The sequence below is a fragment of the Pithys albifrons genome, chromosome 6 (genome assembly GCF_047495875.1).
Source record: "Pithys albifrons albifrons isolate INPA30051 chromosome 6, PitAlb_v1, whole genome shotgun sequence".
NCBI classification, from domain to species: domain Eukaryota; kingdom Metazoa; phylum Chordata; class Aves; order Passeriformes; family Thamnophilidae; genus Pithys; species Pithys albifrons.
Window position 1 is genome coordinate 42563125 of NC_092463.1, and position 27109 is coordinate 42590233.

The 27109-nt window shown below is 39.1% G+C and overlaps 1 protein-coding gene across 3 annotated transcripts in view; it reads right to left on the reverse strand.

The window, feature by feature from the left end:
- EXT2 (exostosin glycosyltransferase 2) overlaps positions 1-27109 on the reverse strand; it is a 79915-nt gene extending 52806 nt beyond the window's left edge. The window contains exons 1-7 of one of the 3 annotated variants that reach the window (XM_071558630.1): positions 26486-26514; positions 24576-25135; positions 24313-24402; positions 18660-18776; positions 14283-14478; positions 10038-10177; positions 9097-9190 (exon numbers count right to left, since the gene is read on the reverse strand). In XM_071558630.1, the coding sequence (XP_071414731.1) occupies positions 9097-9190; positions 10038-10177; positions 14283-14478; positions 18660-18776; positions 24313-24402; positions 24576-25135; positions 26486-26509 (1221 nt within the window). In that variant the 5' untranslated portion in view covers positions 26510-26514. Of the gene's footprint in view, positions 1-9096; positions 9191-10037; positions 10178-14282; positions 14479-18659; positions 18777-24312; positions 24403-24575; positions 25136-26485; positions 26515-27020 lie in introns of those variants that run through there. The other 2 variants (XM_071558629.1, XM_071558628.1) reach the window with 2 other exon arrangements.

The following is a 27109-nucleotide window of genomic DNA, read 5'->3' on the forward strand; positions in this document are numbered from 1 at the left end:
AACAATAATCTGAAAACTTCTATCCATGATTCCCTACTCCACCCTTAGTAGTCTCTGTAATCCTCTTCTCCAGAGCATCTGTACAGACTTAAGTCACCAGGATAGAGTAAGTAGTCAAAGACAATGCAGGTGCCATTTTAATTTATAAAGAGCAATTAAAATGGTCATTAATGAAAAAAAAATGTGGCAAAAGGGAAAGGAAGAAGCCAACCCCTAGATACAAATTACACCATTTGCAAGCCAAAGGGCATTACAGTATATTCCTAAAATAGCCTTCTATTCAATTTGCAACAAAGATACATAATTTTCCCATATACAGGCATCTAAGAAACTTCTGGATATATGTGCATAATTTACAGACAAACATTAAAAGAAAAGCTGTCTTAAGATTAACTGGCAGCAGACTGTTTCTACAGAGCATGTAAAATCTTTCTGATTTAAAAGACCAACATTCCTACTGTGTTGTAAGATACATTTGATTTAATCATCAAAACAGGATCCAGGATTTCTAAATTCTATTATTAATAATATTATTTGACCTTGTGCAAGTTATTTATGTATTTATCTACTCATCAGTAAAATGGATACAAGATCTCGGTGTTATTTACTACCACTATTGAATAGACTCACATGCAAATTACTACAGCAATGCAGTGTATTTATGCTACATAGATAAATGCTGAAGTTGTAACACTTTCTATAATGAAAGAGGGTAAATGGAGCAAGCGGATTTGATAAAGAAATGTGATGTGGCACACACTAACCAGGAGCAGAGGGAAAGCAGAGGAACAATGAAAGAGTAGAACACCAGGAGATAACCTTAATCATCCACTTGTGTGCACATAACTGTTTCATATGCATGATGGAATATTTTCAAATATTCTAAAAGTACATGCCTTTCCAATTTTTGGGTCATCTGGGTTGATCTGAAGTCTATGCAAGCTGTGCATAAGCAATCTGCAAAGTGTAAGTACCGAAAATCCACTGTGCAACAAGATGTAGACTCTTAAAATACAGTCTCCTAAAATCTCATTTTAAAAACAAACAAAAAAATTGTCTTAAGATAGCATAATTTTCCTCTTAATAATGAAGCTCAACCTTTTGTTGTTTAGACACTGTCAACATAGATACAAAAGCAGCCCAACTGTATGCTACAAAAATTATTCACTAAGGTGCTGATTGGTCTCAAATTTTGGAGCTCTTTCTCAGAGATGCCATGAAGACAATTTTCTTCATTTTGAAAAGCAGAAAGGCAGGACAGACAAGAAAAGAAATCTAGGATAAGGATACTCTCTGCAACAAATGAAGAGAGTGGGAGCAATGAAAGGCTCATATATAAATGCCAAGGATTCTACAACTCCCATGGTGATCCTGGCAGTAGGCCAGGAAAAAGTTTTCTCTTTCCTTAGCTGTTTGCAGCAACAAATCTTTCCTCTGGGGGAGGGGTGAGAGGCCTGGAACTAACTTCACTGCCTCTGATAAGATGGCAAATTGTCCAGGCCTGACATTTATAGGGGACCCAGCGCTCCACTGAAGCACTCTGGGAGGATTAAGGCAGGGTTAGTCTCTGCAGTTGCACTCCTGAAAATGCTACAAATGGCAGACAGATGAAAGTTCGCCTAAATTTGATAACGATGCACCTAAGGAACCTCAAGACAGAAGCCATCCCCTGTCAGGGTAAGAACTGCAACTGTAAGTTTAATATTCACATTAAAAGGACTTGTAAAAATCTAACTATGCTGAAAGAGCTTCTAGTGTCCAGATATTGAAATGGATTTCTGTTTAATTGGTTAACAAGAACTGAATCCCATCTCTTTTATGTAAGCTGCACCACCCACAGGAAAACTCCACCACCCATTTGCTTTAACTCTATCCAAGACCATTTCTCTGCAAGAATGGGATGTTTCACACGCTGGCAGGGATTGCCTGGAGTCAGCAGAAAGGCTCATATAGCTGTCACCAAGCTGATAAGAGTTGAAATTACTCTGCAGAGCCCTCTTTAAAGAAGAGCCAAAGAAGCACATTAAATGAAAGGGAGGAGGGGTCAGAAAAGCCAGCCACTCATGTTGTTTTAACGTGGCACTAAAACAAGTCATTGATTTATGCATGTGTCTTCAGCTCTGTTTGACCTGGAGTCTGAACTTTTCTTCAGGTCAGGGCTGAGGCACATGGGATGTGCACTACAAAAACCACAACAGTTTGTCCAGGTATTCTGACTGTGGGAACAAACATTGCAAAGTACATGTTTTCTATCCACATTTTTTACACTGTGTTTACATCCCTTTCTAGCTTTTAATTGTCCATACATGCTGAAAACACAAGAGGTTGTGCATATCTCAAACTTTAAGCAAGAATGCTGCATGGCCACTATTTGAGAGAATACCTTGTAGGGCTTCAGGAAAATGAATTACTCATTACCCAAAGGAGGAAACTATACATCACAGTCAATATTCATTCACTGTGTTTGGCAGCCATTTTAAAAAACACTCCTGATCTGACAAGGTTATTCCACAAGGCAATACCAAGGTCTTCTGTAAGCCCAAGTTCTGAAGTTGACTCACTCTGCCTGCACCAGGTCTGACCAAATGGCCTTCTGCTTCCATATTCTGACAGTACTCTGCAGCAGGTACCTTAGGAACTCCCCTCCCACAGACAAGCAGGCATAAGCCACTTCCCCAAAGTACTCTCCAGCTTTCAGAACTCTGCAATGCAGGACCTCCTAAGCCAGAGGGTGTATCTTTGCATTCATCTCTGACAGATTTTTCTTCTCTGGATTTCTTCATTTGGCCTTTATGCCAATAAAACCTCTTTACTCACAAAAAATGATACAGCAGTGATTTTCACAGACCATGTACTAGTTTTGTGAGAAGATCATCTCCTTTTTTTTAGATCATATTCCAAATAACACAAGTCCTATGAAACACCAAATGAAATTGTATTATGACAATGTACAGTCATATCATTCATGACCTTTTTATAATTCTGTATTAATTTTTTGCTTCATCTTACTGCCAATTGTTCATTTTCAAGATGAAGAGTGTTAGGTTATTTAATCACTCTTCTCTTGAAACTTCTGATCACACTTGTTTTATTATATCTTTTTTAAGATGAGAGAACCATAACTGCAAACTGTATTCACGATGCAATCATACAACAGAAATATATGGTGGCTCAGTATTTTCCATCTTGTTCCCTACCTTTTTTTCTAAAAAGTCTTTGGTTTTTTGGGTTGTTTTTTTTTCTATTGGGCATTTGTTTGTTTGGTTTTGGTGGTGTTGTTTTTGGTTTTTTACTATAACTGACCATGGAATTTATACTCTCACATTAACTATTATAGCTCTAAGAATTCTCTTCCAGGTGCTTGCAGCTAGTTGAGAGTCCATAACTGCCTATGGGAAGGCTGTTTTAAATCACATATATACCCCTTCCTCTGTACACTGAACTGAATTTGTCACTTTATCATTTGGTCATGCTGTACCTGGATTTCTGTGGCCTAAGGTGTGCCAGTTGCAAATAAAACCTTTCCCAAAGCAGATCATTCATAATGGGTAAATGCAAGTGGTTTTTCTAGGGCTGTTAGCTCAAGCTGGAAATTTTCCCTATGGAATTTCTTATTTCCAACATCTCCACTTCTCTATAAGTTTGGTTGAAATTGGGCAGCAACAGAAATCAGAATTAAAATCAGAATGCACACTGTATGTGATCATACCCTTGTTTCCCTAGGAAACCAGGATGAAAAGAATTCCCACACTCAAGAACACTTGCTCGTCATTCTTGTACCATCACAGCACACAAAATCACCCAGTCTTCCAGAACATATTAATTCAGGAGTTTTATTTCCTGGAGATGGCGAGTATTATAAGGTAAAAAAGGAACAGGAATACTAACCCTGCTTTTGAAAATAAACTCCTTATCTAAAATATATTCAGTGGGAAAGAAAGCCTGAATAAACAGAGGAGTAACCCTTCTATTCCCATTCTGATATTCTATTCCCATTCCCATATTCTGATCCTATGACTTAATAAGCCTTGTTAAAAGACTTCTAAGTACATTGCTATTAAGTGAGAAAAACTATTTACAAGATGACTATATATTCAGCTAGACAGTCATCTCACAAAAAGAGAAGGAAAAAGGCACAAAGCCTGAGACATGAGCAGAGGAAAACTTTCATACTGGTCAGAGACATTTATACATCAACTACACTGCTGAAACATGTTTCCAGACACTAACAGGCTTTCAAATCAAAACTTTAGGAAAAAACAGTGTTGCAAGGGAAACTATATAAGACATGGGACAAGGTGATACCAGCAGTTTTGTTTTGCTTTTTTTCCTTTACCTATTTCACTCTTCAGAATCAAGACAAAATTGCAGATTTTACTCTCTGTCATACAAGTCTATTACATTTACTTCTATTTCTTGTCCATCCACTTCTAGAACTTTGCTATTACCTGGATGCTGGTTAGAGATGCAGAGAAAATAAAAGCATAAAGATGCAGCATCAAGTCTGCTGGATCAGTAGCTGTGCAGCTGAGCTGCTTATCGACTTGCCTCTGGGCACTTCTGCCAGTGTTTCAGACTCCATATGGAACTATTTGTGAGAGGGGGGATGGTTCAAGGAAGCTTCAAAGAAAATGAGAATGACAACATTACTGCAGAAAACAGACAAGACAGCAATCCCAGAGATACATAAATTTCATCCAGACTGCTATTAATTTTATCAGATCAACTCACAGAGGCTGGTTTTGATGGTCAAAACACTGCAGTTTATAAGAGCCATCACACGCTAGTCTACAGTTTTCAGGGACATAAAGCTGTATGTGTAGTATTGAAAATATGCAGAATTTTTTACAACAGTGTAAACTGGGCTACAAGCACAGAAACTACTCCCTTTTGTGAGGACAGAAAAGACTGAACCAGGAATTGTTGAGAGCAAAATGTTCTGCAAGTATGAACAATAAAAGCATAATACAGTTAATCTCCAGAGATTTCAATGCAATCAGGTATAATGCAGGACAGTAGAACTAATTCTCATTTCCCAACATCAGCTCTGCTCAAACCAATAAACCTCTTTCCCAGTTTATACTATGTTCTGTCTAATAAAACAACTGAGCAATATAAAACTGGGTTATAGAAAATCACAACTCAGGTTATACCAGTCACAAATCCTAGCAGATGATACATCCAAAACCTAAACACCTGTATTTAATCTTCTGCATGACAGTATTGCACGATGCCCATGATAGGTGTACAAACTGTAAGAAAATATTTTCAAATATGGGTTCTTATATAATTTAAATGTAATGACTTCTCTTTAAGAGCTTTCCTTTCTTCTCCAGCAGATGTATGGCTAGAAGTACCTCCAGAAACAAAGCAAACTATACGCGTAGAGAGAATTTTACACATTAAGAGCAGACAACATAGTTCAACTTAAAAAAAATTACATATAAGTATATATTTGTGTATGTATATATGTTTTTGTTGACATGTTAACCTTGATGCATGATCTCCAGAGAATCAACTGTAATAAAATACAGCAAAAAGAGTACCCAATCAACAAAGAAAATTGGCAAGCTAAGATTTACAACAATACTTGTTTTAAGTACGGTGTTTTCCAACTAAGGATAAGGATTATATCATAACACAACCACCGAAACCAATGCAACTGGACAGCAAGGCTTCACTTCCACAAAGGTAATAAGACCTAGAAAGTCTGATAGGTATGATGAATGCATACTTCAGGCTACTAGAAACCAGGGGAAATTTTAAGCAAGGATTTGTTCTATTTACCAAGAAACATGATGACCTCAATCATACATGTCAACTGATCTCAACTCTGTATGTCAGCTGTTTTCTTAATTTACTGAAAAAGTACATTAATTGGTAGGTACTGGCACAACACATTTCACAAGTCTTTATCAAAAATATATTGTCTCCCCTAGTGGAATTCTTTTGTGCAACAAAACCTGTTTCTGAAATAGAACCTAAACACAGCCTAACCACAAAGGAAACAGTGAGATGTAAAACAGTTTTCATACTAATTTTAGTAAAAGCTCTGTGCAAAGATCACATTTTCCCCATTTTAACATCAGTTGTGGACCCATCTTTTTGTAACTGTTATATCAAACCTCAAGTGTTCTGCAATATAAAAACATGAAAGAACATAACCATTGTGATCTAACAATCTATGTTTCCATCTCACTAAGAGCAATGCTCATTTGAAAACTAGAATGGACTGGAAAAAAACAAATATACCAAAAGACCAGTGTCAGTCAATCCTTTTCCACTTGAAAAAAACGAGCATCAAAATACTGTATATCAAGTTATTCACCCTCGAAGGGCCAAAAGAAAGCAGCCTAAATATTGAGAAATGTGGCTTAGTTGTAAAACTAGAATATTTCTAAGCTTTTGTTGTCCTTCCATGGCTAAGCAGCATGAAAAACTGATATACATATTTTCAGATGTAATCTATAAGTCACGCCAGTTCGTCTGCAGACTCATTCCATAAATAGCTATAATTTGAGTCATTCTAGTAATTCCTTGCCCAAAAAACAAAATAGAGCACTTGTGACAAATTCACGTTGCCTCTGATCTACCCTTAACACCAGTTTCCTCAAGAGGTTCATCCCAACTTGAAATCCTCTCTTCAATCACTTTAGCCTCATTATGCAAATCTTTATTCATGAATTCCTGGGCATTGTTGCTGAAGTGAAAGACACTGAAAAAAACCGAGATGATGTTCTGTCTAGCCAGAAAGTCCTAGGATAGTTTCCCAAATCATTTACACTGAAAAACAGCAAGTGTGCAACTGCTCCCTACTGTGAGACTGATGAGGAGGAAGGAAACAAAAATTTGTAGCACAAGTGGAGTAGTAGTGCATATTTACCAATGAGGAAAAGCAATTAGGTTACTGGTAGTCCTCACGGTATCAGTCACTAAGTACTTTTCACCAAGTTAGATAGCAAGTACTCAGAACCATGTATCAGCAAGGGAATTTCACAGACGCATATACTGGGACTTTGCCTTGTAAATAAGGCTGACAGGGCATGACATGTCCGGATAACACGTTTTAAGTATCCTTATGAAACACACAGAAATAAATTCACAAAAATGAAAGACAGACCTTGTGACTTCATCCTGTTAATTTCACTATCAAAACACACAACTATGTCTTCAACAAAAGCAACACGATGTGAGCAGAAGCTTTAGAAAAATATATTTCACGCCTTTGGTTAACAGAATCACATTTGCCAATGATGTTCGGTGATGCTTTGAACCAATGACAATGACTACTGCAAACCATTTATAATCCAACACAATTCACTCCAGACAGACTATAATTGCATTATTATTATTAAAATATCTTCTGCTTTAATTTAAATTTATGGAGTTACAGACAACATAAATAATTTATACATCTTCTGAATTAATGGAGTTACTGTGACTGTTTAAGGGGTTCACTTGTTTGTTTTCATTTTGCTTCCTTGATTTTTTACAGACTGCCCATAACATCCAGTGCATTCTCCATAGATGGAGAACAATATCCTGAAATGATGATTTTATGTTATTAATAAAATGGACAACAAAAAAATTAACCCACACTTTAACAGACTACTAATGCCAGTTTTTTAAGTTTTGTTATGCAAAACTCCTAGTGTTAACATCTCTAAAGCAAAATCACATCTCTGGGAGCTGTAACACCGAAGCTACTTCTTCACCTGCCTTTTCTGGAGGCACGTTGGTGCTGTCAGCAGGCCCCACCAAAATGGTTCATTTGAGTGAAGGCACTTAAGAGAAAGGAGACCCCTGATGGCTGCTGTGGTATTTGCAGACGCTGTACACAGAATGAAGTGAAGCTGGCAACAGAATTCAGGTGTGAAAGACATTTACTTCTAAATTTGGGAGTCCATATTCTCCCCACATATCAGTATTAATATACACCGTGCAGCTTTTAGCACTGCCTAAGTAGAAATAACTAGAGTATTGTCAGCTACATCATGAAAAATCATGTCTTGGTTCACTTTTTGCAAGGACCACACAAAAGATGGCTTTGTCACTAAGGCTGGGTAAGTGAATTTCAGAAATATGACTTCATGATTCTTGCGGATATTTGACTACAGAAATTCCATACATCTTTAAAAGTCACCTGAGATCACACAGTTAACTTTTTCATTACATACCTTGCTCTTACTTCCTCTGTGTTTTTCCTGATGAGGAACTGAGGCAACAAGAAGCATCTTTGACCTTCCAGCAACATATGCTCAGGTACAATAAGATGTCAAGCATGAAATATCCTAGCTACAAGTGTACAATATATGTTAGTATCTTCTTTGCTGGCCTGAAAATATAATCTATATATTCCAATCAGCAAAAGAACCATGTGCTTGAATACTACGCCCTAATCTCACAGCAAAATTTCACAGTTTGTGAAAATCCTAATATATGGCTAACAGTCCTCATTGCTGAGCTTGCTCCTTCTGTGTGAGCTTTAGAATTAAAGAAATTGATGAGCACAGAGTCCATAATAGCAAAGCTAATGAACAGGAATCAGCATCAACTGGAGCAAACTAGGAGACATTTCCTATATATCCAGCTGACACAGGCTTCATTCACACGTTTGGACAGTTCATGGCCTCAGCTCTTCCAGTCACCAAATAAGTAAAATCTCCCTCTCAGAGGAATTAATATTTAAAACATTTTGGACATAATGCTTCCCTCACACTTTGAATGATTAACATTTATGTACTAACCAAAGCTTCTCTTGAGATAAAGATAGACTCCGGAACTTCTTTAATATACAATTTAAATACCATGTAGAATAAAGAAACAAATATACACTGTGAATTCATCAGAAATATCTTAATATATGTTGGTAGACAGTACACTTACATTCAGAAAGAGCTTCTATCCCACTGAAAAGTGATGATGAATGCAAATGTTTAACATAAAGAAAGAACAGGGTCGAATAATCAAAATATTAACATGAGTGTACAGTGGATGTTTCTGCACTCCAACAGCTTTCAGAGCAATGTAGGTATATGGAGCTACACTCCAACTGTAAATAAAAGAAAATAATTTTAACACACTAGATTATTGTACCTGTCTTTGCATCTCTTCAATCTGTCGCTGGGGGATACTCTGCAGAATACTGTACATTTCAGGCATCTTTTCTTCAGGGATGACAACAGAGGCCCTACAAGCAAAAAACAGAAAACAAAGTGCAAGATGAGAAGAAATTCTACATTAAAAGATGTCAACTGCTTTTCCAACACAGAATCTTCTCCTATTCTAGTAAGTCATATTCAAAAGACATGAGCAGAAAGAAGCAGTCTTGTCTCAGCAGTCCCTCCACAACACCAGCCAGTCTGTCCACATATAATGTCGTCAGTCTGTAGACTGATCTGTCTAGACAATCTAATAACTGTGGAAGAGACAGAGACCCAGAAATCCTGAATTCTCATCTGTGGATTGCTGGTGACTTGCTGTCAGCAGAAACATTTGGTGTGACCAAACAGCAATAGCATATACAGTGTTATATATACAAACTAGTAATTTTTATATGTATTATCCCAAGATCACATAACAGGGCATAGGGCATGCACAGAAAAATAATCCAAGCTCCAAACACAGTGTATTCAGCTACAATATAATTATACCTTGTCATCTCAGATGAACTTGGGAATCGTGATGCAATATAGAGAATTTACATTTCTGTGATGCAATAGTTAGTATGTACTTTCCTTAAAAGAGCCTGAAAGGAGACCAGTCCTCATTTAACTCAGGCACAAGATACTACAGCAAATCTGTTTTAGAAAAAATACGACTGGCTACAGGATAATCAAATCCTCTGTCATATTCGTCTCATTTGTTTTCTTGTCCTATTTTTCATACATAATACATCAAGGGTAAAGACTGTGTATCTTACTCTCTATTCTCTAACACCCAGTACACTTCACTTATCACACAGATTTTACTCATATCACTGAAGGCAGTGAAGTATCTTATGCATTGGTATGATATACAACAGTGAGAGTACAGACCTCTTCCAGTCCAGAACCTCAGAGAAAGGTAAAATGTAGGAGTCAGCAATGATGACCGGGACACAGCCAGCTTGAAGAACATCACTTAACACAGCCTGTCCTAGGCGGGCTCCACGCAGAACAACACAGAACGTAGACTCCTGTCAACAAATGGCATCCAACACAAAGATGAGGAAAAAAAGAAATGTTAGATCTGCACCATGTGTGTGTATGTATATATGCAGTATGTTTTCCTGCTCTCCCTCTTGTAAAAGAAAGAAGTCAAAAAGAAAACTGGCTTGCTCTGTGCAATCAATATATCCAGTATTATTAGCCATTTCAAAATAAGTATACATCTAGTAATAAAAACATTATAAGTGGAGGGATGAGAAATCAACTAGTGGGACAATTCTATTTATTATAATGACAACCTCAGAATTATAACTGAGGAAACTCAAAGAGAAAAATAAGGTTAAAATACTTCAAAAGTTTGGCATAACAAGATGAGTAACAATTAATATGAATTTATTTGAGTTCAAACTGTACAAAGCCAACTTAATTTTCTTGTGTTATAAGGTAATGTAGGAGGGAAGTGACAGGTTGCATATCTCAAGTTTAAAAGTCATTTGACATCTTTGATAGAATTTTCAGAAGCAAATGAAAAAACAAGGGGTTAGATAAAACCCTCATAGGCTTTACAGTTATATAAATTACAGTCACAGAACTTCAAGTATAAAGCAGTTAGCAATGGCTCACAGGTGAAACAGTGATGGACCAAATAATCTTTCCTAAGTGCAACAGCATTCAATGTGTCCTTTAGTTAATTGAGTAGCAGAATTAAGACAATACCTATTAGATCTGACACAATTTTGTAGGATTAGCAGGTATAAAGGATTGCAGGACTAGGCTTTGACATTATATGGATAAGGCAACTAAAAAATACCAATACGTATGAGATTCAACACTTAGATAAAAATAACAAACTGCACAAACATAAGGCATGAAGTAATTGGCTAGAATTTGGCTTTTCAGAAGAGGACATTTCCTACAAAAAAATAGGCAAAGAAAAGGTATTCATGTGACAGCAATGCTGTTCTAAAGAAAAAACAAACCGCTCCACCCACAGGTGAAAAAAGAAGTATCAGAGACCTGAAGGATTCACTCACTGTTCCCAGTAACAACAGACTTCAGACAGAGCAGCGTTCAGTCTTGGGCAGTGCTCTTCCAATGGCAAGTAAAGGAAGGATTGACTACATCAATACTACTTATTCTGAAGGGGTGAGGACAGAAGAAGGGAGCTCCAAAGATTAAAAAAGTTGCAAAAAGGAAGAACATAATCCACTTACATCAACTACACACAAGATAAAATGCCATGAGTTTAAACTGCAGCAGAGAAGATTTCTTGACTATGCCACACTCGCTCTGTAAATAGGGACTTTAATTCTCACTGGCACTGAGGAATCTTGCTACAGATTCAAGATTGCAAAGTAAATGCTAGTAGAGTTAACTACACAACAAGGAAAAATCCCAAGTCAGTATTATCCCTAAGTTTAAGAAAGAAAAATTGTAAAGTTCATACAGGGGCTCCCACAGATAAGAAAACATCTTTCCAGCTTGTGTTCCATGGCCTGAAGGAAAGGAGCCAGGAGGCTCAGTAGGGCAGCAAAACATCAAAATGGAACTAGGAAATACCACAGGGTTTGCTGGCTCTTCATTTGTTTCCTACTGCAATCATAAGACCTGTCTTCATACCCACAATACTTAAAGCCTTGAAAATCTCATCTAAGAGAAGACTGCAAACAGGAAGCATTAACAGTACACAAGCCCATGAGTCTGTCTAGTAAGAAGTATGTAAAGGCAGTACTGGAAAGGCTGAACTTGGATCAAAGCCCCCCTTCCCCCACTCTTAGACAGGAAAAGAAGGGTGTGGGGAATGGAAGGAGCTGAGAGAATGAACACACATTTTAACCATTGACTCACTAGATCACACAGAGGCAGGTGGAAGAGACTCTAGTAAGGTCTGGGAGAGAAAAAAAAAAGCACAGATGTGGACACACATGCTCATCTGCCCAGATAACCATTTTTCCTGTCTAGACAAAGGTTACTATAAATACATCTCCTCTCATCACCACTGTTATCAGCCAGACATTCCAAAGGGAAATGCAGGGCTCTGCAAAGGAAAGTATTTTAACAATCTCGGCATGTGCCAGCTCTCTTCTGAGTTATAAAATCATATATAGCAAGATATAGATATAGATTCCCTGACTTGCTATCCTTTAGCAATCCAGCCTGTATTTAAAGAAATAAAGCAAAGTATTTTTTTTTTACTCAAAGTTTAGAACTCAGAGTGACCCTTTCCTCCCTCTCCTCCTCCTCCACAAGGAATTTTAAATATATTTCCTACAAAACATAACAGGAGGGGTGGAAACTTTGCCTTTCCTCAGTTTGTTTGTTATTTTACCATCATTTGCTGAAGTTCAAAGACAGATTATATGCTGGTGGCCGCAGACAGAGCACAGTGGCCTGTGGCATAACTCACTTTACCACACTGCATGCCAAAGCACCTCTCTGTTAGTGAATTGCCAAGAGACACAGGGGTCTGAGAACACTATCTAGTTTTATCTTCACTGACACATCAAAAGGCCTCTGGAAATTGAGCCAAGGCCATGAAACACATTTCACCTAGATGTTTTCATAGCTGCATGCTGACAAGCCTTCTAGCTCAGTCTGTCATATCTATACTGATACTTTGGTATGAATTAACTACTAAGCTACATATAAAAAAGGTAATCTGACTAACTCTCCTTAACATAACAGCCTTTTTTTGCCTTAATACATCCACACATAAGCTCTTTAAAGTTCACTTTAACCCTCTGTCCAGTTGACAGAGCCATCTTCCACTCCAAGCTGCATCTTTCAAGGCCTGGACTGTCATATGTAAGAAATCAATTCCAAATTCATGCTTACTGAAGGTCCTTTTACCAGCTATTTTGAAAGCTGTAGATTCCAATGTTCCTCCCCAATTTTGAAGTCAGCAGTTTTGTATGGCCTCCAAAAAGTTTCTCCTCATATTGCTGCTGAATTTGGCAGTATCTTCATGGAATTTTTTATGTTTTCATGACATTATCTTGTGTTACTGGACCACCATGACCTATCTCATCAAGTTGTTATACACAAGCAGTGTTTGCAAATTGCAGTGTAGTTTGATTATATAGTTTCTGGCCCTCTTAAAAATACGGATAAAAACAGGATATAGTATTCAAGCTAACATAACAAATTATGCAATTCAAAATACAGCCAGCAAGTTAATTAAATACAAGGAAGTACACTACCAGTGTGCCTTAGTCTAAAAGAAAACTAAGATGTCTGCTTGGACTAGGAAGCAGACCTCTTCCCAAAAACTACCACAACCTTGGAAATTTAGACACTTTAATCAGAAAATATACAGAAAAGAATAACAGTTCTTTACTACACACACATATATATATATATATATAACCAAAACCAGAACAGAAGAAACAGCAACACCGTAACCAAAACTTTCCAACAAATCCAGTCCTATCTCCATCCCTTCGGTGCAGTTGTATTTACAGACAGCGGGAGGCGATGCTGTGTCTCAGGAGGCAGCAGCCGCGAAAGTCACTCACAGGCTCTGGAGGCAAAGGTGGGGCAGGGAGAGGTGCTGGTTCCAAAAAACTCACATGGGAATGGCGGCCACATGGACAGGCTGAAACCTTTCCTGTGGGCAGTGTAAAGACGCTGTCCTCATCCTTTTTCCAAAAGCACTGGGGGGTGGGGGATTAGCAATTCCTCTGAATTGCCCTCAAGGAGTCTGTAGCAAATCCAGGTAGCAGCAACTGCTCTCTCCGAAAACACGGAACAGGGAGCCCGCAGTCGGGAGGCCGAACCAGAGGAGCTCCCTCCAAGTGCTTCCACCAGCCCAGCAAACAGTGGCTGGCACACACGGCAGCCAGAGAAGTGTTGCAAAATCACAGAAAAACCTCTGTCCCCTTACCCCACCCTCCCCCAATCCTCTCCCCAGCCATTAATTAAGTTGGAATGCAAAGCTATCCCATCCCTTTGCTAACTGGTTCTGGGAGCAGGTAGTGGGGGGCTGGACTTTAGCTCCCAAACCTCTGTGTTAGTAAGGGAGATAAAAAATTCTATGAAAAATTTTGAAACTAAAACACAGTGCTAAACAGGAACAGCACCACAGCTAACACAGATACCAAAGTAAAGAGAACTTTTCAGGAGAGACATCCTTACCTGAAGCACTTGAGGATAATCAAAGACTTGATTCTTGTAACAGCGTTTGCGAACAGCAGGGACCCCATCTGACAGATTTGTACATTTGTCTAGGATCAACACTGATTCCCCATTCTCAGCCTGAAGAGCTTCCAACTCAGACTGGTATTCTGGGTGCAGAGCCATTTGAGATGACAGAATGAAATACCTGCGAGGACTGAAAAACCACAGCAGGGTTACCTGACAGCACTGGGAGTTTACTTCCAAGATGCTCTAAAACACAATTTCTTCCATCCTGGAAAACCAGAACAGAATTAACTAAATATGGACACACTGACAAGACTGTATTTTCAGACAAGGCTGGGAATGGTAATGGTGCAATACAATTAAATCTGACATAGTAAGCAGCTCAACACTATATGCAATTCTGAATAAATTTGCATTTGGAAAGCGTGCTTATTACATTAGAATAGGCACTATATTATATATATAATACTATATATAATACTATATATATATATATACACACTATATATATTTATTATAATCTCTATTATAAACTGAAATAAACATTATTTAGCTACATATTAAAATAGCCTGCTACTGATGCCAGTATTGTTTGTATTTCTGTGTGGTGCTTGTGTACTAAAACAAAGTTGATAGGACACTGAATATTGCTGCAAGTTTCTCCTCTATTTTCTCATGAATTTTGATTGAAAAAAATGCTGAACTGACAATTCAGTATTTAGTATTTAGCTTATTTAGTCTTGATATGGTGACAGCAGCAACAGGACAAGTCCATCCTTTTTAACTGTGGTTCAGTTCTCTCCTTGTTGGGTAACATAAAGGTAACGTTTCACTGTCAACTCCTACCATGTTCCAAAATCATGAATATTTAAAATGTGCCTTGACATTGAAGTGTTTAAAAACACTAATTAACACAGAAGGTAAACCACACAGGAATACAGGCTCAAATTAGGCACTTGCCGCTTTAAAAAGTTATGTCAATATTGGAAAATAGCAAGTCATATAATTGTTATATTCGTCTACTTGGATTTCTCTTTTAAACAGGCCAGCTAAGTCAGACTGCTCCACCACTCCCCATTGAAAGGAACACACAGAGAGTGATTGCTCTCGTGCTGCCAAAAGAACACAGGAAGCATGAGGCCTGCACTTAGGATTCCAGTTTTACTCCATATGATGCTATCTTTAATTTACAGCTCTGAAAACACACACAAACACACACACTTTATAAAGTCAGACCTCTCCTGCTGCTCTTCTCACCTCTTCTACTCATTTTCATGCTGGTCACTTTAGTTGCTCCAATTAACAGATGAGACTTGCATAATATTTTTTTAAACATTCTTTATCCCAAGCCTCCAGCTGCTACCAACTTGCTACCAGCAGCTCTACAGAATATATATTTCTAGCAGAGGTAGATTTTAAGCAATCCAATTAAAAAGGCAAGTAAATCAAACTCCTTCAGTTCAGCTCGGTAAAAAGCCTTAAAAAAAGGAAATAATGATGCAGATGAATGATAATAAATGCCTAAAACCAGCCAAAAAGTATGTAGGTTTATTTGTGTATATGTTTAAAACCAAATTTTGCCTTGAAACTGTCCTCATTCTATGACACTCAAAATCTAGCTATGAAATCTTGCTAAAAAAGAAATCCCATCTCCCAAGAAACAATACAGTAGCACTGTGGGATGTAATAGTTCATCTCAAGCAAGCCTGAATTCTGAGCGGTGTGTCCTTGTCCTGCGACTCCTGCACAAAGCTGTGAATGTGTCTCACTAGTAACGCTAACTGGCCACTAGATGGTACTCTGGAGACCAGTCTGCTCTTCACCCAAAAAAAAAATTTTTGAGAAAATGAAAGCTCCAACACCTTCACTGCACACCAGGTTCATGTCTCTTACCAACTCAAAACGAAACACAGCGTTTAGCTGTCTACATGGACATGAACAATATGACTGTATCTCTCTTTACAGCTGGTTCTATAGATGCTGAAGCCTATAATCACATTCATGCTTTCCAAACAGAAACAACAACTGTGCTTTCACTCTGTGTCAGAATGCAGTAACACTTGAGACCTAAGAAGACTCAGTTGGGATGCAACCAGATGTCCCAACATTGGCCTGGTCCAGGAGCATCACAAGCAGGAACAGAAAGGAGCAGAGTAAACCACTGCTGCACAAGTTTGTTCCAACTGACTGCAGTATTACACTCGGGAGAAGCCCAGAGCAACAGCAAGAGCATTGACCTTACCAGAAAAGACAACTGAAGCCTAAGACCAAAACTTTTTGTGTCTGATAGAGGCTGCACTCTTTCCATCACAGTTTTCAACTTTGAAAATTCATATTCTATACAAAATGCTGTCAGAAAAAAAAAGGCCTAAAGTTTCTGCATTTCTAAACTTGATCTACGTGAGCGGACACATCACTGATCCCACTGCCTCAGTCTGCCCATCTTTTAAACCATAACAGAGGTAAGACCTTGTTAAAGTGGAACACTTTCAGCTGTGTAACTAAAAGATTTACAAAATATTAAAAGAGCAGCCTTCCATAATCAATTAAAACATGTCTTCCAGCCTTCTGCCTACTGTTGTTCTGAAGACCTGAATGGATTAGAGAAATCACCAATTTCCAGGGTAGCTCATTTCAATAGCTAATTATATTCTTTGATAAACTTAGTGCTTTATTTCCCAATTGTCTTGCTTTACCTCCAGTTACAGGGTTTGAGGAAGAGGGGGTTGTGTTGTTTTTGTTTATGTCTTACTCTACTACTTTAAAAAAAGCTCTGGATGTATGTATTCCCATAATCAAATCAGTTCTTATTTTTCTTTTTCATGAGATAACCACAGGTCAGGCACAAAGAGTTATAGTGAATGGGGTAAACATCAGACTGGTGAGCTGTCACTAGTGGGGTTCTGCAGGGCTCCATCTTAGGCCCAGTGCTCTTCTACATCTTCATAAATTACCTGGATGCAGGGCTGGAAGGAATATTAAGTAAGTTTGCAGATGACAGAGAACTGGAAGAAGCTGTTGACTCTCTTGAAGGAATAGAGGTCCTACAGAGAGATCTTGGCAAACTAGAGGGCTGGGCAATCACCAACATAACGTTCAACAAGGGCAAGTGCAGGGTTCTGCAAAAGGAAGGGAGCAACTTTGAATGTACATACAGACTGGGGAAGAGAGACTGGAGAGCAGTGATGTGGAAAAGGACCTCGATATCCTGGATCATGGTAAACTGAATACGAGCTAGCAGTGCCCTGGCAGCCAGGAGGGCCAGCTCTGTCCTGGGGAGCATCAGGCAAAGCATCAGCACCCGGTCAACAGAGCAGATTGTCCTGCTCTGCTCTGCACTGGTGCAGCCTTATCTAGAGTCCCGTGTGCAGTTTAGGGCTCCACAATATATGAAAGTTATAAAGCCATTAGTCTAAAGGAGATATATGAAGGTAAAGAGCCTAGATGGCAAGTCTTACAAGGAGCAGGTGAGGTCACTTTGCTTGTTCAGCCTGGAAAAGAGGAGACTGAGAGGAGACCTTACTACTGTCTGCAGCTTCCTCATGAGGTGGAAGCAGAGAGGGAAAAGCACCGATAGCTTCTCTCTGGTGACCAGCAACAGAACCCAAGGGAATGGGCTGAAGTTGTGTCAGGAGAAGTTTAGATTAGATATTAGGAGAAGGTTCTTCACCCAGAGGGTGGCTGGACATTGGAACAGGCTCGCCAGAGATGTGGTCATGGCACCGAGCCTGACAGAGTTCAAGAAGTGCTTGGACAATAATCTCAGGCACATGGTGTGACTCTTAGGGATGTCCTGTGCAGGGCCAGGAGTTGATCTCTGTGGGTCCCTTCCAACTCAGGATATTCTATCTCTTTAAAGTCACAGGTACAGCACACTTTTATCATTGCAATAGTGTCTTTTGCCATTACTTTGCTTTTAAGTAGCCTTAAATAAACTGTCTGAAGTGATCATTTATTAGGGAATCTATACTGTTTTGAATTACTGCCCCTTCAAAGAAACCAAACATATTAGCAACTACTTTTATTTATATCCAGAATACCTCACTAGCTCACTGGAAATATTGAACCTAATTCTACCAAAAACACTGTCTTGCTGTCATATTTTACAGTTCAGTTTCCGGTGTGGGAAAAACTGAATCACTAAAAAACTCCCTTCAATTCATAGCTACATTGACAGATGAGCCAAGACACCAGCACTGGAACCATCAGCATTGGAAGCATCTTGTATTTTCATAGCAAGAGCTGTTAAAAACAACTCTTGCAAAATTGCCCAAGCTCACCATAAAAGTAGTAGCTATATTTATATTTTATATCAACAATACCAAACATGATATTGAATATACTTTGCCCAATTCATGGAGATTACTTTACCCTGGTCCTCTTTCTGGCAGATCTACTTCTCCTGACAACGGGCTGTAAACAGGAATACTGACATCATAGCCTTGCCGGTAAGTCCATGTAGAAAAGCCTCCACCAGCCAATAGAGCTCTGGAAAACACAAGAAAACAACTTTAAATGGAGAATGTATAACATTCAAGCTGCAGCAATTCAATGCTTGTCATTAAGAAGACAAATTTTCTGAGGTTTTTCCCTTGACTTTTTTCAGTAGCATTTGTGCATGCTGTTTTAAGGTTCATTTTAGTTTTCATGATCAGAGCTTACTGCTAGATTGGAACTACTCACCAAAAGAATGCTTACATTTGTGTATGATCACTGAGAAATGGACTATTTTTGAATTAATACAGGGAAAATTAACATATTGCTGTCATTGTAATAATTTTGCAATTACCAAGCTTACATGTCCTAAGTCAATTTTAATTTAAAGAAATATATTCTGAATTATTTATGCTAGTTAAGATATTCCTTGATGCTGGCACTAAAATACGGTATAGCACAACTTGCAAAGTATTAGAGACAAGTTACATTTCAGATACAAATCACAGTACAAGAACATAGTAATTTGGCACCTTACCGTGACTCTGGACTTCTCGAGCTGGAAAATATAACAGTTATTTGCCACTGTATTTTCAAAGTTATCATACCAGCTAGCAAAATTTATTTCATTTTTATATTACACAAAAAATCTATAAGCAGAAATCATAAGAACAAGAAATCTGTATGTTAGGAAACTAAATTCCAGCAAAAGAGGTTGCTTGGGACACTATGTGCTAGAGAGCATGGGAAGCATCAAGGACTGAGAAATTAAAATGCAATTCAACCTTCCAACAGGATGACCCTCACTATGGCTTTTCCTAGATGGAACAACCTTTTGCCACACAGAAGTGCTTTAAGAAAAAGAACAATGTGTACAGAAGAAAGCATTACATCATTCACAATTCCAGAAAAAAACAGGTTTGTTACTATCTCCTATCACAAATTAAGCTTCTTTGAAACATGCTATTAAAGGACTACAACAGCTTTTCCATTGCCATTTCATCTCCAGTGACCAGGTGGCACCATGAACATATCATCCTAGTTTCAAAAGAAGCTCAGATTCAGCTTCTTTAATGAGATCTCTCAAACAGCTGACCAAACTTGCAGTCCTTTGTCACCCAACAGGAGGGCATGCTATACTTTCAATTGCCGTAGGATACTGAGTCTGTTTAAAGTACCATACAAAGCAGTTTGGAGAAAAATATTTCTCAATTCCATTTTCTCTCCTTCTCTGTGGAAAGAAGCAGAACACAAGTACACCACTAGACAAGGCATTACAGAAAGGATCTTGAGGCACTGTATGCATTGTTGTAGCTATGATTACAGCCAAGGTCTTATTATCACCAGCCTGCACACTGTCACAATACAGATCAGAGCAGGCACACATTTCATCAGTAATCAGAACAGACAAATAGGAACAAAAAGTCAAGGTAAGACTGGAAGAGGTACTGACAACCCGTTAGCTCATATTCTTTTTTTCAAATATTACTCAATGAAATCCTTAGGATGGTGCTTGGAGAAGCAGTTTTTCCACAACTGTTAGACAACAGATTATCATACCTGATTATCACCAAGACCCATAATTTTTTTCCCATCAGAACAAGACATGCTGGATGAACATCAGTATGTTCTGCCTGTTCTAATCCCTGTCAGATGTCCCACAGGATACTTCACTCCTGCTCTGACCAGCAACACAGCTGTTCAGTGTTCAACCACCATGATCACACTTTACCATAAATGCGACTGACTTCACCCAAGTACTCAATGCAAACACCCTTTTGAAAATCCCAGGCTCTGGATTAGAGGTTCTGGATTAGAGATGCATTTCAGCTAATAACTACAAAATCAAAACAACTTGCCTTTTATTACTTTTCATTCAGAATGCAAACAATGATAAGAGTAACAAATCAACTTGAGAACAAGATGATAAATCAAATAAATGCTGAATTAGAATTTACATTCCAAATCAAGTGATTATTTCTAATTCCCTTCCAATGATCCTTATTTCTCTGCACTGGTGACATGTACAATATTGCTATAACTAGGTCTCACCCTTGAAGCTGCATGTTCTATATCTTATCCATATTAATTTAGTTACAAGCAGGGAGAAAAAAAATTGGCTTGGGTGTTGCTGTTCTTGCACTCAATATCCCCCTCCTCTTTTTCACCCCCCAGCTCCCACTTAGGAAACCAGAACCAGATTGGTTTAATTGGATCCGGTGAAAACATGACAGCACCTCATCAGCCTTGAGAAAGCAGGTCTGTCATGCAGACTTTTACCGAAATAAACCCACAGGGAATCAACACCAGTTTAGTAACTCCACACAGATTTTCATTGTAAGTGCAGTAAGGGAGTAGGAATATTAAGTCCTAACGTAGTCAAGACTATAAACTTTAAATTGCACTGAGCAGTGACAAATGAGCCTGTTCCTGAGCAACTTTTCACCACTTTTCAAATATTGATCCTTCTTTCTCGGTGTGAAGTGCTCCAGCCAGTCTCTACTCTAAATGTTTCTGCTCAGCTGCCACCAGCAGCAGCTTTCTGCCAAATTTCACAAGTCACTGAAACCCAATTCATGAACTGCAGCAGAAATATATAAAAAGTATCTTAGTTTGTATGTTTAATTATATAGATACAGATTAGCTTTGAAAAAGAAATCCTTTTAATCTCATTATTGTGCCAAATTCAACAGCACTAATTAACAAATAATATTGAGATATGTTTTAAGTTTTATGGCAGGAGACTGCATATGTTATGGCAGCCAATACCAGTAATGTAGCCTCCATGCCTACAGTGCAGACTTCCACCTTTGAAATTATGGAATAAAGCCCTTTTACACTGTCTTTGGAAATTGGATTTAATGAGTTAATAAACTAACAACATCTTGGTAAAGTACCTTACCCAAAACGTAAAATTATCATGTTACTCAATTCCCATTTGTCTACAAGGTCTTACTTTACCTGGATTAATAATCTGCACCAAATCAACAGAATATAAACCTATCAAACCTCATGATCCACTACCATTCAACTATGTATGATCTCTGATACTTGTTGACTGCAGAAGGCAGGCCACACTCCCTTCACAAATATTACCTGTGCATTTCACAAGTGATCCACACAATCCCACAAGTGCTGTCTTTGTGGAGTTGTCTTAGCTCAGTTCAGAACAGTCACTGAGAAATAACTGAACCCTACCAACGAACCTTTACTTTGGCCAGCAGCTTCTCACTGTGTGATGCTACAAACAACTGTCTTTTGCACTTGGTTAACTACCCATTCCATAACACCTGTAGATATTTTCAAATTAAGAAAATGCACTCAGGTCACTTGTTCTGTTAGACATGAACTAAGAACCCCAAAGGTCTCTAAAATCATACTGAAAGTTCATACTACATCACTCAGGCCTTTCCAGGACTAGGTCCACACTACTGACTTCTTTCACAGATCCCTTGCCTTCACACCTGTGACCCATAGAACAGGTTCTGTACATCGAATACTCTAACTGTTGACTGCCTACAAAGACAAGTTTTCACTTTTGGCTGTCCCAAGCACTGTTTTTGCCTCTCTTATGTATTAAAGCTCGTGGATGTACAGCTGCAGGGTGAATCAGATTGGCAAGTTACAACAACAGCTGCATGTCAATAAAGATTTTAGCTTCTTACTTAAATTATTGGTCTTTTCATTTTAGTACAGCAAACATTTAGGACAAACACCTACCAAAATAATGCATTTCCTGCATACTAAGCCATATAAATGGAGAGCTGAGATAAAGTAAAAAAACCAGAAGTTTTGCAGTAGATCTACTGTCTTCAGTTAATAAATCCACTTCTTTGATAGACACATGCAAACATAAACATGCAGTCCATTCCATTAAACAGAGCATTGTCAAATGAAAATTCCCCTTAAGATGCATAAATCTAAAGTAACAAATGCAAGTATTTACTAACAGATTAATAGGTTTGGTCACATAAGACTGGTGCTTGACTGCCCTCTCCAGGCTAACCCACATACATAAACATATTTCACACACAGAGGTAAAAAACTGAAGCCTTACTTCACAATGATGCAAATACAATTAAAAAATTTACTCCTAACATGTCCAGAAAAACATATGTTCTATTCTGGTACTGGAGGATGTTTTAAATTTTGTTAGCTGCAAAGAAATCAATATAGACTCCAGACACAAACAAATCAGCAAAGATCCCGAATCTCAGGCAAGATTTTGTTGACATTTAGCAGAAGAAAGCTAACCTTGACCTTCAAGAGAGAGACTCGTTACATGGGACCTAACTTAGCAGAACTAAGCACACACAGGCTGATGCTGAAAGGGTTTTTGTTCTGATTTTCACATTTTGTAGATTTTAGGAACACAGTAGTTGTAGATTTTTAGAGGGTTAATATTTCTAACAGTTTAAGTTTAATGCCTTTCTATCACAACCCTGTCCCAGAACAGGGAGCTCAAATTCCTTTAGTTAATTAATCTTGTTTAGGCTCCTTTCCAAGGTAGAGCTGAAGGATATCAGAAGGCCTACAGAATGAAACATAAACATAGGTCAGAGTAACCCAAAAGCCAGAATTGGATGAGCTTCAAGAGACCTTTGTGTGCCTGAGGAAGAAGAGTTGATGAAGACAGAGGGTCTTGACGACCCCAGACCCAATTCCAGGGGGTTGGACCAGGGGTGGGACTAGGACTGGACTGAGAAATGTGTAAAGCAATGATTGGAGGGATCTTATTATAAAAGCCATGGAAACAAGAACTGAGATACATGCATGTCATCCTGTATTCCTGTGGGCTGTAGGCCCTGTGTTATTAAAGGACCTTTACTTTTTATCTTACCCTACACTAACGTGGCTCGAAGTCCTTTTTTGGGGGGGAAGGGTCATTCATGGCATCAGGCTAATATAGTAGAAACATATTCAGTAGCAGTATCTAAGCTAAGTAAGTTTGCTTTCCTCTTATTCCAGTTTTCTTTGCCTTACAACCTCCTTTCCTCTTCCAAAAGTAAACTATTCTCCAAGTGAAAATTGACCTCAGAATTTATGCCTTTTAAGTTCCTGGCAAAACACACATATTCAAAACATACTAACTGGAGAATAACTAAGACCATTTGTCCAATTACTAATACAGTATAATTATTAAGATAACAAAACCCACTGAAATTTACCATAGTTTTGTCAAGCAGAGAAGCTGCTTTAAAATACTCCTGAAACACCTGATTTCTATCAGAAGGCTGCAGCTACAATGGTCTTTGAACTTCTAATTTGCATCAAATGGGACATTCTGGAAAGTATTCAGGTTCATTAACACCCTAAATATAGGTCTAACTTCAAGATTCTCTAACTTTACAAGTACAACAGTTAAAAGCAAACTCTTCCAGCCACATCTCATATAAAATTAAGAATGGGGCGAAACTTTCAGAGATCAGAAGTAAATACAAGGCAGGGATGTCTTTACTTCCTTTTCATATTCCATCCTTTTAAAGGTTAAGGAGCAGACCCTTTGCTATCAACTGCCCTTCTGAGCTTGCTGTTTCTTCAGTGACATTTAAACCCAGATGTGTGCATTCAAACACAGCACAATGCATACCTATCTCTAGGAACATCGAGGGCAGTATTATAATCTGGTGGGCCTCCAGGCAGCATATTGAAGAGCAAGTGATTTGTGCCTCGATCCCACCTACAGCAAAAGAAGAAACAGACAGCAATGAGAAAGGTGTTCTTTGCACATAGACAAGTTCTGTCAAAGCCCAGCTCTGACATTAATGCAATGCATCCTCCCATCCTGCTTTAATCTTAGCTTTTTTCCACCTCGTATCCTTTAAATTCACACACTGAAGTTTCAGCATGTACCTGGATAATTGTGCCAAAGCCTGAGCTGTCTCCTTGATACGGAGCACGTTCTGATTGAGGACATCTATGGATGGCACAAAAAGGCAGGCCCGGTTGACATCATCCGTGTAGAATTCACTGTCAGAGATGGCCGTCAGCAGCTCGTTGTATTCCCTGGAAATGGTGTTGCTCACTGACATCCCATATTCATCCACATACTTTTTCAGTGAGTAGATGTACACCTTGATTTTGTTTTTGGGATTGAAGCCACATCTATAGACATCGAAGCAGGTGTGCATCCTACAGCTGAGGTCTCCCCGCTCAGGAATGGGGCTATCAGCAGGAAGCTTGACCACAGGGGCATCATGGACGCTGCGTTTTTCAACAGTCCAGTCACTGGATGACTCAATGGAGTGAGGCCAGAACTGGAACATTCCTGTGGCAATTAAGCCAAGCAGAACTATAGAAAAGAGAGTGATGTAATAGATGCGATGCTTGGTTTTCATCCTTGGGATGAGGGCTGGACCCCTGGTGTTATATTTGGCCGACGCACACATAATGGAATCAATTGTCTCTTGTCTCTACAAAATAAAGAGGTTTTAAGATGAACTCTAGAAGAGATACATAGTTATTACAATACAGAGAAACATCCAGTTAGCCCTTTCATGGAAGGTTCTTAGCCTCTTAGTCCCACCAGAATGTACTATGCCACCCAGGACTGCCACTTGGCAAGGACAAATTCAGAGTGATCTGCTGGGCCTGGTTGTAACAAAATATTGGCCAGTTAACAATCACAAGTTAGAAAAATAGATGGCTTGGGCAGCGAGGGGAAGAGGAAATCTCAGACACTGCAGAAATGGTGCAGCCTCGTAAGTCCCACTCCACCTACAACAAAGTGCACTCATAGTGAATGCTACTAAAACACCAAAATATTTATCTATAGAACAGAAACAAGTCGGATACCCTGCAAAGGGCTTACAGCAGGCCATTACACAGAATTTAGGATTATGATACCATTTCTAAGGTAAAGGTGCTTTTGAATGGAATTTCATAGGAACCCCACCATATCTGACCAGAATGATGGTAAACTACTTCTGAAAAGAAAAAGGAATTAATTTGACATCTTTGTTGATATGTCTTTTTTGGGAAAAAAGTGTTGTGTGAGCTTCCACTGCAGTGACATTAAGAAAAACATTTAAATCATAGTTTACTGTGGTCTGATCTACAGCTGTAATGAAAAACATGATGCAATCTCAAGTATCACAAACTACTGTCACACAACCACTGTCATCTTTGATAGTTCTTACAAGTTTTTAAACACAGAATTGTGGTTCCTGCAAAAGGCAATTTACATTAACTACAGACAGAAAAATTGGTGAGAAAAACTTGTTTAGGTTTTCAACTAAAAATTCCGTAATAAATAAATACAACCTGAACTCTCCACAATGAGAGCTTTATAAAAGTAGTAAGTAGTTTTTCCAGAACAAGAATGTGAATGGTATAATTATGTCTTTTCCTTTTGAACAAATGGGATGTTTTCTTGCTTTGTAAGCTACAAAGAAAGTCTGACAAGTCAACTGTCCAGTAGACAACAAACACGAATATCAATGAACAAAAGAAGTATCAATTTCATTATCCATCAAATGGTCTTTATAACAAATTGGGTTATTTGGCAGTTCTTAACAAAAGACTATTAGGATAGGGTGGCCAACACACGACTTAACTGCATTCACAGTAGCACTAAAACAATCTCAGACACTAATAAACATTCCACTTTAAACAGTTGCTCTCATCAGTTTACATCCACATTCTGACTCTGGAAGAAGCTTCTAACACCTCCTGTACAAGGCAACATATGCACGATGCTGTTTTACGGGCAGAGGCCAGAATGCTACATTACTATCAATTTTATAAGTAAAAACTTTCCATACACTTCCAACTGTAAACCACACCATTTCTCCTTCCTGACAGAGCGCCAGAACCACCTGCTTGATGAAAAAGGCCGTATAATTGCAGGGAGCACTTCAGTCACTCGGCAAATCTGTCCAGATCTGAGCCCGGGGAGAAGAATCCTCAGCGAAAGGTCCCTCTCCATCCACGGAATCGTTCATTCACTCTCACACAGCACACAATCCCATTAAGAAACCGCAGGCACGGGACCAGGCGCGGTCGCACTTGGAACAGGAAGTAACGGGACCCAGACACGGGAGACAGAGAGGTGGCAACAACACTACGGGACGCAAGGGATGTAGGACAGGACAGGACAGGACAGGACGGGACGGGACGGGACGGGACGGGACGGGACGCCTTCCGAGGGATATAGCAGGCGGCTCCAGGCCGGCCCGGGACGCCGCCGGTAAGAGCCGAGCCCGGGCCCCGCCGCAGCTGCCCCACCCCCTGCTCTCCTGCCCACCCTCCGAGACAGGGGACCCGCCCGCGTCGCACGCACTCGCCGCACGCACTCACCTCCGCCCGCAGTGCCGGGGCCGCCCGCTCGCCCGCGCCGGCCCCTCCGAGCGGGGCCCACCCGCACCGCCCTCCCCGGCCGGCCAAGG